Consider the following 16,218-nt stretch of genomic DNA (forward strand, 5'->3'; position numbering starts at 1 on the left):
GGAGCCGTGTGTATGGAGCAGACTGCATATAACAGTAGTGCTGGGTGTACGCTGCTCACAGAGCGGAGCCGTGTGTACGGAGCAGACTGCATATAGCAGTAGTACTGGGTGTACGCTGCACACAGAGTGGAGCCGTGTGTACGAAGCAGACTGCATATAACAGAAGTACTGGGTGTACGCTGCGCACAGAGCGGAGCCGTGTGTACGGAGCAGACTGTATATAACAGAAGTACTGGGTGTACGCTGTGCACAGAGTGGAGCCGTGTGTACGGAGCAGACTGCATAGAACAGTAGTACTGGGTGTACGCTGCGCACAGAGCGGAGCCGTGCGTACGGAGCAGACTGCATATAACAGTAGTACTGGGTGTACGCTGCGCACAGAGCGGAGCAGTGTGTGAGGCTTCGGGTATATAGGCCGCAGGGCGGATACTTGCTGAGTGTGAGGAGCGAGTGGAGTGGGATCCCAGTGATAAGAGAATCTCGGCTGCTCCCTCCATTGATGCCGTACACAGTGCGCAGCAATGATAAATGTGATCTTGCTCCTTGGATCTGAACTTCGTGACGTTTCGGTGTAATGACCTTTCTCAGACACTCGCTGGATGGGGGCGCTGTGGGCAGGGATATCTTATAGGACGCTGCACAATTTATAAAGTAATTTCTAGAGAATGAGGCGACCCCCAGAATGTCGCAGGAGATCTCGCTTCCGTGGCTCCGAGAGGGAAGAATCACTGTTTGGTTTCTGGATTGCAGATTTGTTTGGAATAATGTGAAGCTGCCAGAACAGCGACCCCCCCCCTCCCCCAAAGTGACCCCATTTCAGATCGACAGTCCTCAGCGAATCCATCTGGGGGTGGGGGGCCCCCAGGAACGCTTCATTTGGTAACTATATTATTGAGTTATACTCTTGTATTATTACTATTTATTTATTTCTTGTTTGCATGTCTGTACATGGTCACTTGCACAATTGTAATATGCATTGTTATATTATGGTTTGTATTATGATACCACTACCAATGGAGCCCTGACCTGGGTTGCCCACCTATTTCCCTGTGCTATTGGTAGATACCCAGTACTGATTATTATTTTCATGTTGATTAAATAAAGTTTATATGTATTTTTACTGGCCTTGTGTGAAGGTAGTTTCTTTGGTGCTTTTTTTCCATTTATAAAGACAATCTGATGTATCAAGAAAGATATAGTCACGATCAACGTAAAAATCTATCTGATATCTATAAGCCGGCCGATAAGGGGGAAACATTGTGATCTGGCCATGGAAGATCTAGAAAACTGAATCCTATCATCATCTCACAGATCCACTGTGTTATAAGAAATTATCATATACAATTTTTGACAATGCTCATCAGGATGTACAGATTTCCAAAGAACTAAGGCACTCGCTGTCTTGGACCCAGTTGTCCCAACACTTTGTTGTTCCCCAAAGATTCATTAAAGTGCTGCCATTCCCCTAGATAAACCAATTGTCGCTGGGGTGGGGGGCTTGGTTAAAAATATTTGTAAATATGTTGACAGCGAATTAAAATAAAGTTGAAAATCTTCCCATTTTTTTACAAGACATCTCTGATTTACTTTGTAAAATTGACGGATTGAATATAGAGGAAGACATGATGTCTCTCTACACGAGTATCAGTCAACATGATGGCCTACAAGCAGTTTCCTTCTTACAAATAAAGAATGAGGATAAAGAGCAAGCAGCTTTTATCATTCAACTATTGGAGTTCATTCTTTCCCACAATTGTATTTTATTTTGTCTTCCAACTACAGCTCGAGGGCACAGCAAAGGGGGCAGCCTGCGCCCCTTCTTACGTCAACCTGTTCCTGGGGCTGTGGGAGGAGCTATTCTTGATGGATTCCCATTTACCAATAGAACGTGTTATCTTTCAGACTCGCTTCATTGATGATTTTTTATTCAGAAAGGCACTTTTACTGAATTAAATTTCTTTTTTGATGAGTTGAACTAAATGACTTGAACCTTCATCTCACCTATAATTATGATTGCAATGGAATTGATTTCATTGATGTTCTCATCAAGAGAGATGAGATGAATGCTCTCCAGACTGATGTCTTCAGAAAGGGAACTGTGGTAAACTCTTTTTTTACATGCCAAATCCTCTCACCCCCCTCAGATGTTTAAAGGCATATCCATGGGCCAATTCCTTGGCAAAAGACCAATCTGCTATAACAGTGTTGAAAACGGTTTACTGATCTTGGCTGTTGTATGAATATATATATGGTAACAGTACCTCCCCTTTTGCAAAGATCCTCCAGATCCTCTTGGCTGAGCCTTATTCGAAAATCTCCTATAAAAAACCTTAATCAGCCTTGAGGCTGAGACATCCTCAGCTTTCACCCAGGAATTATCCTCGGGACCGAAACCCTTCCAGGACACGAGATGCTGCAACCTTCCTCTGTGCCACCTGGAATCTAAAATGTGTGAAATCTCAAACTCGCCATCCTCATCAAATGGAGGAACAGTCGGCATCGCCTCTTATCTGGTGTGTCATCTTTTTTCAGTAAAGATACATGAAAAATTGAATTAATTCACCAGGACGAGGAGATGTCTAATCTCACCGCTGCCGAGTTGACAACCTGAACCACATTGAAGGGTCTTACAAACTTAGGCCCCAGTTTTTTAGAAGGGATCTTCAAATGCAGATTCCTAGAGGACAACCAGACCATGTCCCCAACTGCAAACAACGCCTCCCTTTTTTTCTTGTCAAAATATTTATTTGACCTGCTATTTGCCTCTTTCAGATTATGGTGTACATTGGTCCAAACTCTGTCCAAATTTCCAGAAAAACTCTCCTCCTCAGGCAGCGTTGCCCCAATCTTTGAAAATGTACCAAAAGATGGATGCCCCCCTGTACAGCAAAAAAAAGGAGAACACCCAGCCGAAGAAGACGTATGATTATTAAGAGCAAACTCAGCTAGTGGTAGATATTCCGACTACATCTCCTGATTGTCTGCTACAAAACATCTCAACAACTGCTCGACGTTCTGTCAAGGTGAAAATATATTTTCTTTATATACTTTTTGTACTTTTATACATTTTATACTGTGAAACAATAAGTTTTCCCCTGCTTGCAAATGTAATTGTATTTAAAATGGCTCTTAGTGTTCACCTTTGCTCTACTTTCGTGTCCGAGTCAAGTATCATTTCTTCTGAAATCGAAACTTAGGAATGTGAAGAAAGGAGGATCCACCAGGAGACGTCAGGACAAATCAGGAAAGACTGAACACTAGACGTATACTGCTTAAACCCCGCCTGTTGCATTCCTTTCCCTAAAACCCAATATAGTATTGTGTATCGGAAATAAAGGTTCAGTTGCTGTAATCGTTGCCGACACTAGTAGACGCACGGGCATCAACTGAGATTGAACCAGCAACTTGTCTGACTCATTCTTACCCGGTACCAGATGCTCGGCTCATACTTTAATTTGGAATGACTGGTGAATGAGGGTTATTGTCGTGACGACCCCGACAATTTGGCGCCCAACATGGGGCGTGGACAGCGATCCGAGACCCCCTGGACCCATCCCTGGATGTCCATGGATGACACCTGTAGTGGCTGACATCGAGGACTGATCACCCTCCAAACACGGTAAGTGGAGATCATATACTCTGTATGTGTCACACTTGCTAGTGTCTCAGCCGTTATTGGTTTGTCTGTGGTCTCCTTGGATCCGAGGGGTGACCGGTCGAGTGGTGAGACCGAGCGCGATCCTGTGCCACGCTCTGAACCAGCAACTGAGAGACGTCGCATCCTGCGTGTCCTCGCATACACCACACCTCCTCCACCAGTCATTGTACGCCATTCAATCACCCTACCCGTGACTATTGTCTAGTAGTGAAGTGGAGTGAAAGATTGAGCAAGTTGTAGATTGTGGGGCGGCTTAGAGAAAGGGATAGGAGACGCAGCCTCTGTGATATTGTACTAACAGGTAATTAAGACGTCCCAAGTGGGGGACCACCAGAATTTTGAGTACAAACAGGTAATTAAGACGTCCTTTTACGGGACCACCAGAAATAGGTAATTAAGACGTCCTCGTACGGGACCACCAGAAATAGGTAATTAAGACGTCCCGAGATGGGACCACCAGAAGTAGGTAATTAAGACGTCCCCGTACAGGACCACCAGAAACAGGTAATTAAGACGTCCCCGTACAGGACCACCAGAATTTTTGTGGAGGGGTCTCACTAGGAGACCGCCTCCCAACGGTTTGGAATATCATGGCGGGATAGTCTGTTAATCACTGTTGTTCAGGTTAGGGACAGGAAATATTGAGCACGAGGCTCTTTTCCTAGTACGTTGAACGCGAAGTTCCGTGCTATAGAACACACTGTTGATATCGCCGCCAGTGGCCTACTGCAGAAGGACATAGTATTCTGGGAGTCATGCTACGTCTCTTAAAGCAAAAGAAGTCTGTGCCCCACAAGTTAGATGAGGATGCTGTGGAAGTCAAGACAATAGTAGAGTCACGGGAGGGCAAGAAGGCAGTCAAGAATTTTGAGAGGTTGTATAAGCATGTAGGATTGCCTTAGTCAGAGAGATTGCAGCCGTATACATGGCACAATCTAAGAGAACAAAAGAGGCATGTTGAAGGATAAAGGATTGTGAGAACAAGCGCAAGCTCATCTGCGAGTTGCGCGAGGCTTAAAGAACGAAGGATGGAAAGAGGTTGATGGAGAGGGAGGAACAGAGGAAGGTTTTGTAGAAATGAAGTCTGAAAACTGCTGCAATCCGTTTCTGTGTAGAAGATACTGAGCTCTTATCAGTGCTGTGTACCAGATGGGAGGAGGGGAGCGGACCGCTGCGCAACTCCTTTGTCATTTCTCCTCTCTTCTCCTTATCTGTGCTGCGTGCCAGAGGAAGGGGGGCATAGAACTGCGCTATTGCTTTCTTCCTTCTGCGCTGAGGAATGCTATGATTTTTCTTATCTCTGTGTCCTTGGAATGGAGGGGGCACATACTGTAGCTGCTCTCTATTTGTATTTTCTTGGTGTAGTACGCGCTGGGAGATTTGTGTTTAAACAATAGTTGAAATATAGTGCCTTGTTTCAGAAGGAAATTTGTAAGAGATTGTTTGATTATCGGTGTAATTGAAAGATTGGTAAAAGATTTACCTGTTTCAAGTTGAGTGGTTGATATATAGCAAATTGAAGATCAACAGAGGATGTGAATTCTGATTTTTGGGATGTTGAAAAAGGAAAGTTGTCTATTACTATGACAAAAAAAAAAACTGGATGTTTTGTGGTATTAGAAGGAACTGAGTAAGTGACTGAGATTAATGTGTCGGGAAAGCAAGCAATTAAAAATTTGGAACGGGGGGGGCACCCTGTTAAATAATATGGTCCCTCCCCAGGAAATTAAGCCTCTACTCCCGACTGTAAGCCCTATGTCCCTTGACCCCAAGGCACCAATATATCCTGGACTGCCAAGAAGTTCTATGGGCGTCTTATGGTAGTGTTTAAAGATCTGGGATTCTCATTGTAACAAAAAGCCCATTCTGCATCAGCAGCGATTCTTACTCGCTCTCTAGCCCCCACCGCAGTACAAGGACGTTCCTTATCAGTGGCCTATGTAACAGATTCCAGCTTCTGCCCTCCTCCCATCGTACATAAGTCCAGTCTCACACTCCAATACGCCTTTAACCCTGTATGGGAATCTCACTCCCTCTCAAGCCTTGTCATGTCAATTTTCAGACCAAGAGCTTGTTTTAATCGGTGTAGATGGCAGACTCCCCAGCCCGGAAAGGCCCCTAGACCTCCTCTTCCCGTGAAACCTTCACACCTACAAGGCCAGACTCTCCAGGAACCAGAAGTTTGGTTCCCCTGTCATTCACGCTACTACATCACACCTCAGGGCTTCCAAGTTCTTTTCTCAGTGGGGTATGGGGACATAATTACCCACCAGGTGGGAGCCATAGTGAACCCAGCCAACTCTACCCTGTCACATAGAGGTGGTTTGGCCCAACAGATAGCCAAAAAGGGAGGCCCAGTCATAGCCCAAGAGTGTCAGGCCTACCTTGCCGCTTATGGCCCCTTGCAATCAGGAGACGCTATGTCCACCCAAGGAGGGAATTTGCCCTGTGATATAGTGTTACACGCCGCAGGCCACGTATATGATTACAAGACACCCGAGCACTGCCGTACAGTATTACAGACTGCCTTGCAGACAGTGCTCACCTATGCAGGACATGCTACGGATGTGCTGACTCAGCTTCATGGAGACAAACAGAGACCTGTTGCTTATCACAGCGGCCGCCTGGATACGGTGGCAAGAGGAAGTTCCTCTTGTGTTCGGGCTGTGTTGTCTGTCCAGCTGTTGTTACACGAGTCTTCAGAAATTGTTTTGGATCACCCACTGACGGTCCATACCCCACATGATGTACATAGTATCCTTAACCAAGTACAACCATGGTCAGACAGCTGCGACTTCAGTGTGCTATTCTCATGCCTACTAATGTGACTTTGAAAAGGTGCACTGTCCTAAACCCCGCTACTTTTCTCTTAGTTCCTATGGATCCAAAGGGGGGAGGGTTAGGTGACATGAAAAAGGACACTCTTTTTCTTTCTAGAATGGATCCAGAGGAGCAAGATTAGGTTTCCAAACCACATGATTGTCTAGAATGGATGTCTCAGGAAACGGCTGGTCTCTAGTGTGCCCATTCTAATGCTGATTTTGAGCTTTTTGTAGATGGATCCCGTCACCAAGATGACCAAGGACGCTTCTGTACCAGATATGCTGTGGTCTCAGAACATGAGGTAATCAAGGCAGACTCAATGCCAGCTCATATGTCTGCACAAGAAGAAGAGCTCAAGGCGCTCATAGAAGCGTGCAAACTAGCAGAAGGTAAGACTGTAAATATCTACACTGATTCCAGGTATGCTTTTGGCATTGCACACGATTATGGGCCTATCTGGAGAGCCAGGGCTTTCCTGACAGCAAATGGCCACCCCATTAAACATGCTGAGGCAGTCCAGCAACTTATGAATGCACTACAGATTCCCACCCAAGCAGGCATCATAAAGGTAAAGGCACATAGCAAAGGCACTGATGGACGGACAAAGGGTAACGCACTGGCAGACCAGGCTGCCAAGAAAGCAGCAAGCACGCCTGTAGCCTCTCAAGTACATCACCTAGACACCCCACCATCTCCACTTGTGTCAAAAGACATCTTAGCCCGGTTACAAGAACAGGCAAGTAAGGAGGAGAAAAATAGGTGGCAAAAGATAGGGGCTTGCTCTGATCCCGTCACCGGACTATGGGGGAGGGCTGAAAAGGTCTGCCTACCACAGGTACTGTACCCAATTTTGGCACAGGTTCTGCACGAGAATGTGCACCACTCGAAGACGGCCATGTGTGACACCCTACAGAAACAATGGATTGCCCCTGGGTTTTCCATCTGCACAGAAAGGCAGGTACAGAGCTGCATGATATGTGCCACACATAATCAGGGTAGGACAGTGAAAACTCCATCCAAACACACTCCCCGGCCACTTTACCCATTCCAGAGACTGCAGATTGATTATATTCAGTTGTCTAGTTTAGGGACGTATGAGTATGTGTTGGTCTGCATTGATTTATTTTCAGGTTGGCCAGAAGCCTACCCAGTTGCCAAAGCTACGGCTAAGACAACGGCGAAGAAACTGATGGCTGAGATCATATGCAGGTATGGAGTTCCTGAAGTCATTGAAAGCGATCAGGGTTCCCATTTTACTGGAGAGATCATGTCAGAGGTAATGGCAGCACTGGGGGTAAGTCAAGCATTGTATACTCCATCCGCAGAGTAGTGGAAGAGTGGAGAGACTAAATGGAACTCTTAAGCTTAAAATCCAGAAGGCAATGGCAGAGACTGGTAAACCATGGACAGAATGCCTTCCTCTAGCTTTGTTTTCAGTAACATATACCCCAAACAGGAAGACAGGACTTTCACCGTATGTGAATCTGTTTGGCAGGAGCCCCAATCTTGGATGTTTCTTTCCACAACAGTTGCAACTCAAGTACTAGGACTTGACTAGCTATGTGCAGGCCTTACATGGACACCTTGCCAAAGTGCATTTAACTGTCTTCAGTTCTCTTCCAGACCCAGACAAGGTTCCTGGACACCATCCCTTTGTGCCAGGAGACCTGGTGTATGTGAAAAAGTTTGTGCGCAGAGATTGTCTCCAGACAAGATTTGAAGGACCTCACACGGTGATCCTGGTTACCCCCACTGCAGTAAAACTTGAAGGAAAGAGCACCTGGATCCACGCCTCACACTGTAAAAGAGATCGAACCAGTGTTTAGTCACAGTAGTGACTGAAGGGAAATGTTGCTGTTGTTTTTGATCTTGGGGCTGGGGGCCATCCTTGCCCCTAACTCTGCAGCCCCTAATGTAAATAAGAATCCTGGTCCCACTATTCTCTGGGTAAACCTGACAGCCCCGGTAAATATCTGGCGATTTGATTTCTGTGATGTAGTCAAGTGCCTCGAGACTCAACGGGTGGTAGAGGGAATCATCCAGTTTTATATATGTGTTACCAGAAATGACAATAATAATTGTTATTATTGGTCAGATGCTTCCTGGAATACAGGAGATGATTGGGGATATAAACCTAGCGAAGCCATGTTCCTTAAGGATGGGACGGGTAGGAGTCTTCGTGGGAGAATGCATCTAACAGCCCTTCCGCAACCACCTAGAGGCTGTAAATGGGGTAGAAACTGTCACCCCCTCCTCCTAAATCTTGAAAGCCCCCAATCTGCTGACCTGCAGACGTTTGTACTGGGAAGGCATTTTCATTATGTATTTAATAGTGGATACCATGGGAATTTAGGCCATACACAGCTCCAGGATGTTAGCTTCAGACCAACCAAGGCCCCTGTTACCAGTACAGCTAAAACAGGCCCAGGTGAGCGTTTGCAAAATGTAGATAATGAAGTAATCCCCATTCCAGGTCTCAGTTGGCAAGAGGTTTTCTCCATAGAAACACAAACAGCCCCAAGGAAAAATATATGGTTAGAATGGGTGAGATACAATGTAAGTGTTCAGAATATCTCTGTAGGATGTATTGCTTGTGCTGCTGCGAATACACATCTATACACACATGCATTGCTTTTTCCTGATGACAACACCACTGCCTGTGTTTTGAATCTGTTGAAGGGTCTGAAGCCCACTGATTGCCCAGATTACGTCCCACTAATTCATGAAGAACCCAAACTAAAGGTCCCAGGAGAAGTAACCGTATTAGCTGACAATTACACCTGCTGCAATTCCCACGACACCACAGGTACACCAGTAGGGATCTTTGAGACAGGTTTCTGCAAAGAGAACAGTTCTCTAGATACTGACTTGCTAATTAAACATACACAATATATGTACGACATTTATTGGTTATGTGGAGATGGTAAGCTCCGTCTTAGATTGCCTAATGCCTGGATAGGCCAATGCACCCTTGTTAAACTAGCTATGCAGTTCAAGATTTTACCTTGGGATCCAGAGGTACCTGATGAACCTACCAGAAGGAGGAGAAGCCTTGATTAGCTCCACATGAGTTATGAAGAAGATCCATTAGTATATATTGATGCCATTGGAGTGCCAAGGGGGGTGCCTGACCAGTTTAAAGCCCAGAATCAGATTTATGCTGGCTTTGCTTCTTTGATCCCACAGGTGCAGATTAATAAAAATGTTGATTGGATCAATTATATATACTGTATATTACAGTGAACAAAGATTTGTCAATTATAGCTGTGATGCCTTTCAGGGTATAGTTGAGGAATTGGGCCCTAACACTTGTATGACCCGTGCTGCAACCCGACCTAAGAGAATTACACTGAATCCTGCCCAGACAAGATCACATGTAGTGACATAAGAAGCTGACACAGGATTGTGGTTGGTGGATAGTGGGGACATTAACTTTTGGGAGTAGGCTGACAGTAATCCTTTTGGGAAGGAGCTGTAGACCAGCATGTCATGTTACCCCCAACCGGTCATCTAGTCACCCCCACCACCGGAGAACCAACCACATCAGGTAGGGTAAGACAGATACAGGAGTATTATCCCTGGAGGCACTCTGACTAGCTAGCTATGCAAAAACAATTGGCTGACCCTGAGAACCAACCTTTCTCATTTTACAGACAAATAATGACCATTCGATGGACGTATAAGTGCACCTAGGCAGACCTAGAGAGTTGGTGAACACAAAAACAGGTGACGTACTAGGATGCAAATTAAGACTTTTTACAGATGTGACAAAAGGAGAGAGTGTAGAGCTGTACTTTGGACGGTTACAGTTGAAATGGGAAGACATGGGGTACAGTCCCATAAACCCACTTGATGTTAGCGTATTGGTAAATACATTCATTGACGGTATGACCAGAGACTTACGAGACGAAATATAGACAGCCAGACCTGAATGGCGAAATGTAGATCCAAAAGATCTCCTGAAGGTTCCTAAAGGAATTGAACAAATTAGGACAATAAGACGATGAGTCATGAATGCTGGAGTGGACACATCTTTCTTTTCCGGCTGGTTGGGTGGGCTAAAGGGATTCTTTCAATAAGCTTGTCTGGTACTGATTGCCCTCCTTATAGTTGGATTGATAATTCTCTGTTGTGTTATTCCCTTGTATAAAAAGGTTATTGCCAAGGCAACTCCGACTGGCACCTTCCTCAATCAAGAAGTAGATTCACCAGAGTACGATGGTACTGATCCAGAGGAGATCCCTAAATATGTCCCCCTCAAGAAATTAGACAAAACCCCCTATTCCCAGATGACGCTAAGAGATTTAGTTTAGGGACAGCGGGAGAACTCCATGTGAGGTTAGTGAAGGGTTCAGCTGCCTGGAGGCCTCTTGCTAGGAGAGAGTTTCTGAGGTGTCTGGATGAAGAAATCCACCTCCCCTTTCCCCATCACATGGACAGTCTCGAAGGATCTTTCTTTTAGGGAAAAACTTAGTGTTTAGGGGGGATTGTCAAGGTGAAAATATATTTTCTTTATATACTTTTTGTACTTTTATACATTTTATACTGTGAAACAATAAGTTTTCCCCTGCTTGCAAATGTAATTGTATTTAAAATGGCTGTTAGTGTTCACCTTTGCTCTACTTTCGTGTCCGAGGAGTCAAGTATCATTTCTTCTGAAATCGAAACTTAGGAATGTGAAGAAAGGAGGATCCACCAGGAGACGTCAGGACAAATCAGGAAAGACTGAACACTAGACGTATACTGCTTAAACCCCGCCTGTTGCATTCCTTTCCCTAAAACCCAATATAGTATTGTGTATCGGAAATAAAGGTTCAGTTGCTGTAATCGTTGCTGACACTAGTAGACGCACGGGCATCAACTGAGATTGAACCAGCAACTTGTCTGACTCATTCTTACCCGGTACCAGATGCTCGGCTCATACTTTAATTTGGAATGACTGGTGAATGAGGGTTATTGTCATGACGACCCCGACAGTTCCTGTCCATTGGACTCCGGATGATAACCTGACGAAAATGAGAAATGAACCTTTAATCTGTCACAAACCCTCAGAGACCGGCAGATCGGTGATAAAATCCATAGCAAGATGTGACCATGTCGAACTAGGAACCTCCAAAAGGGCACAGCAACCCTGCAGCCGGGGCATGTGAGGCCTTCGACCTAGCGCACACAGTACACTGACGCACCCACTTGATGATTGCTCTTTGCCACCCTGGCCACTAGAAACTTCGACCGATTGACTTTCTAGTTTCTGAAATCACTGGATGACCAGCCAACCGAGACTAATGACATTCAGCAAACAAAGCTCTCCGCAAGGCTCTAGGCACAAATAATTTACCATACGGAGTGTTAGTTGGTGCAGCATTCTGGGCCTCTAGGATGCTATTCTCCAACTCAGAACCCAATGCTGCCACCACCATCCCTTTCTGCAAAATACATTCCTCCTTCTCAGTATTAACTGCTGGAGAGAACTACGAAATTTAAGAGAAAGATACATGCTCATAACAGGGATCACCCAGATCAATCAAAGTTTCAAAAAAGCTTTATTGCAGAACCAGAGGAACACACATAAAAAGAATTAAAAGTCCTTAAAGGATAATTCACATAGACACAAGTACCCCTAGGCTGGAGATAACATGTACAAAAATACACAGCAGCACAACGCACATGTGGGACAGGAGACCCCGCTATAGGCCGGATCCCAGCATGAACTCAGTGGTTTAAACTAGAGGTATATGAATAAATGAGTAAATAATATCCCTCATAAACCAATGTGAGTGGGCAAAATGTCCTGCACAGTGATCCCAATACGGACCGTGTGTTGTCCAACAAAATGCAATGGGGTCCCCTGGCTGTGGGCCCATGAGGATAGATTTAAATAAGGCCATAGTCAATACTTAGCCCCGGCTCTGGTACAGTCAGAAGGTCGCCCCAGCATAAAGTCCAGCCTCCGGGATACCAGGACCCACGCGTTCCGACACTCGTGGTGTCTTTCTCAAGGTGGATATACTCTGGTCCCTCACACAGCGCTTTAAATAGAGGTCAAATCAAGATAAATCATACCAGCTGTGTCCTGGCAATACATATGGCGGCATTCTGGTGAGTCGGCGGCAGTGCACGAGGTGTGCAGTGAGCAGTGACCTGGAAGTGATTAAAAGTTCACATAAGAAAGGAGCATGCGCGAGCCCTGTGAAAGGCGGAAGTCACAAGTGTGACTAAATAAGGGAGCGTACTTGAGCTCCGGAGCGCGTCATGGGATTGGAGGGGGTTCGTACTAATATTAGGGGAGGTAGGGTCACAGATGAACTTCTTAGATGAGAAGCGAGGTGGATCTTTGACCTGGGTAGCCTCTCGCCGGGAGGCCTGAATGAGGAGCTATTTTATACAGGGTTTTATGGGAAAATAGCAACTACGGCGAAACAGCCTAACATATGATCACCAAGTGATCCCGTCCACTACCAACATGGATCCAATAGAGAATAAGGAAGGTGCAAAATATGTAAAAATAGTATAAATTTATTAAGCACACATATATAAATATATATTAAACATTACATAGCAGAAAAATACATGAATGTACCTACATATACATAACAATACCCTAAAAATAGGGGGAGAGTAAGACAGGCTGTATATTAACAGAAAACCAAAAAGGACCACAATACCCCAAGAGTATGCATCACAATGGCTAACATCTTATTGATAGCATCTGAACCTAGTGCCCATTCAGGGCTGTGTCTCATATCCAAATAAATATAACAGTCTACCAATATCAAGACAGTTGCTATCTGTGGTAGCACAGTTAAAGATTAGATCCTAAGTACGCCATATACCATAAAATAATGATTGAGAAATGTTGGTAAGATTATGGCCACACTAGTGATCAACTAATATAGCTATATAGTGCCCATGAAGTAATCATATAATCAAGTACTGGCGCACCTCATGCACCATACCATAATAAATATACATATAGTGGTGCTGGTAAAGTTATAGCCACAATAATAGCCAAAACAGCAGGATCTATATGGTACCCATAAAATAATCGTGTCATCTAGTAATAACGCATACCATATAGAGTTCTCATATTACCTGCAGCCATGATGCAACCCCAGGGAGTGGTCCAGTAGCGCACCTCGACGCGCGTTTCACTGCCCCCGCAGTTTCGTCAGGAGGTATGGATGTCCTGATAATTACCCTTTTTATACTGTTCCCATCCTAATGTGCCTCACAACCAGCTGTTACCGGCGCACTCCCGCCATGTTGCGTCGCGGAGGGAGGGGCGGCGCTCAAGGAGCGCGTCACATGGTCACGTGACCCGGTCACATGACCGGGCTCGTAACCATGCCGACGTGTCACCATAAAGAGCAGCCGCCCATCTCACCGCAAGGCAGCGGATGCGCGGTGCACGCACCAGCCTCCAACCTGACCACACAGTGTGAATGGCTGTAAGTTGCCACAGGGGACGATAATAAGCCGACAAAAATATCCATTATTTATGTACGAGTCCCCACACAGGCGGGTCCAAATACGCACTATGTTGTGACCTAGCCCCTAGATTATTATTTGATTAATTCTTGCAACTAAAACAGCCCTATATAGAGCAATATGTGCAACACAACATGTATACTAACAAAAGAACAACATATCTTATTTCTAAACATGTTATCTTTTTTAACATCCAAAAATATACATGGTGGCAGACTAATAACTAGTCTCTACTCGTAAGGAACATCCTTTCACAGTGATGAAGGTCCCGATCGTTCAAAAAGGGGATGCCATACGGAGATGATCTTCATATCCCGTATTTGTTCTTCTATATGTTGTTCGACTGACAAAAGACTTGTCATCAAATTTTCATGATAAAAATTGAAATGAGTATAAATAACGATATCAAACACATAGTACATTAAATTTCACCACCACACTCGTCAGGCAGAGGGTGGCTAAATGGTTGAGACAGAAACATACATGGAAGAACCAACTAAAAAACACAAAAATACAGAAACATTAAAATTCGCGCATAAACTATAAAAAGGATTTGAAGCTCAACACATCATTGAGACCTTTTGGAGCAATCATGTTGAGGGAGACTATCCATTTGGTCTCTCTTTTGAGGAGTTCCCTCTTATAATCCCCTCCTCGTATCCCTAATTGCACCCTATCAATTCCTCTAACTTTGAACCATTTCGGGTTACTGCCATGATGGCTTCTAAAATGCTTTGGAATTGTTTTGAGCACTGAAGTATCATGAGCTGTAGTTGCCTTTCTGATATCCCGCATATGTTCTAAGACCCTCACCTTGAGCTGTCGGGTCGTCATACCAATGTAAATAAGTTTACACGGACAGTACGCATAATAGATGACCATGTCCGTAGTGCATGAAATATGATGTGTGATAGTATATGTACGAGTGGCATCACTATTATCGAATGTAAATGCTCTCTCTATACATTGGCATGCGGAGCAATCACCACATTGGAAGCTACCCCATCTCGGGCCTCCCCTCTCAGAGAACGGAGACCTTTGGGGAGCCACGTAGTGACTACGTGTCAACAAGTCCTTGAGGTTTTTTGAACGCCTCCATGTAACAGAAGGATTTTTAGGCAAAAATCTACACAGATCCTCATCAGCATGTAAAATAGGCCAGTATTTCCTCAAGATGTCCATAATTTCTGTCCATCTTGAGTTAAAAGTTGTAATAAGTCTGACTGGCTGTTCCTGTTCTAATAATTGTCTGTTCTTCTGGGAAAGTAGTTGACTCCTAGGAGTAGTCAGAGCTCTCCTATATCCCTTCCTGATGGACTTGTGGTTATAGCCTCTCTGCTGTAAATTATTAGTCAAAATCCTAGCCTGCTTTTTAAATTTGGCATTATCTGAGCATATGCGTTTCATACGCAAGAACTGACCCACCGGAATCGCCCCAATTGTCTGTGGATGGTGTGCCGAAGTGGCATGGAGAAGAGAATTGACTGATGTATCTTTCCGATACACATCAGTCGTGACAAATTGGCTTCCATCTACCTCAATCATAACATCCAAGAACTCGACTTTTTCTTCTTTTATGGGTAAATGTGATCTGATTCAGGTCATTTCTTCCTACTTCAGTCTTGGGTGAATTATACACAATTTCGGCCATCTATTTTGGCCTCTTTTTCCAGATAATGGCTTACCCTGTTCCCGTACCCCTGTGGAAAAATTTCCCATTGCCCTTTGTCTCTGTTTGTGTTGTGTTTTCATCTTCTTCCCCTTTTTCTAGATGCCCAGGGTTACTGAAGTGGAAGATACACTGAAGAAGTGCAACAAAAGAGCCTTGCTATTATCTCATTTGTCATCCCAAATTTTGGACTTGAAGTTTCAGCATAGAGACATCTATCCGTGCATATGTTTGCATGTATATTTAAGTGTATTAGGGTTTTTTGGCAAAAGATTTTTATTTTATATTCTGTTTTTTGGCCTGTGTTGTATATACTCATATATTTATATGTGTACATTTTTGTGCAATTTTTGCACAGCCATTGTATATTCTTTCTATATAGTTTTCTTTATAACTTTATTTTTTATTTTTCATTTGCTTAAGTTTCCTTTTTATATATGTATATATTTTTGTTTTTCCTTTTTCTCCTGTTAATTTTTCTGGTAACTACTTGGTAATTTTGGGTTCTTCTTATTATTATACATGCTGACTTGCGATATAAACTGACGCTCTGCATTCTAGTAGTGCCCACAGCCTACTA

At 44.3% G+C, this 16,218-nt stretch overlaps 2 protein-coding genes across 2 annotated transcripts in view; one reads left to right on the forward strand and one right to left on the reverse strand.

The window, feature by feature from the left end:
* Positions 1–16,218, reverse strand: part of LOC143767994 (uncharacterized) — a 688,384-nt gene that overhangs the window by 116,076 nt on the left and 556,090 nt on the right. The gene's annotated exons all lie outside the window — the stretch shown is intronic.
* On the forward strand, positions 6,614–7,890 carry LOC143768038 (protein NYNRIN-like). Its single transcript, XM_077256695.1, has 2 exons — positions 6,614–6,782; positions 6,902–7,890. The coding sequence occupies exons 1-2, from the start codon at positions 6,715–6,717 to the stop codon at positions 7,809–7,811; spliced, it is 978 nt and encodes a 325-aa protein (XP_077112810.1). The 5' UTR covers positions 6,614–6,714; the 3' UTR covers positions 7,812–7,890.

Source organism: Ranitomeya variabilis, chromosome 4 (assembly GCF_051348905.1).
Source record: "Ranitomeya variabilis isolate aRanVar5 chromosome 4, aRanVar5.hap1, whole genome shotgun sequence".
In the NCBI taxonomy this organism is placed as follows: Eukaryota; Metazoa; Chordata; class Amphibia; order Anura; family Dendrobatidae; genus Ranitomeya; species Ranitomeya variabilis.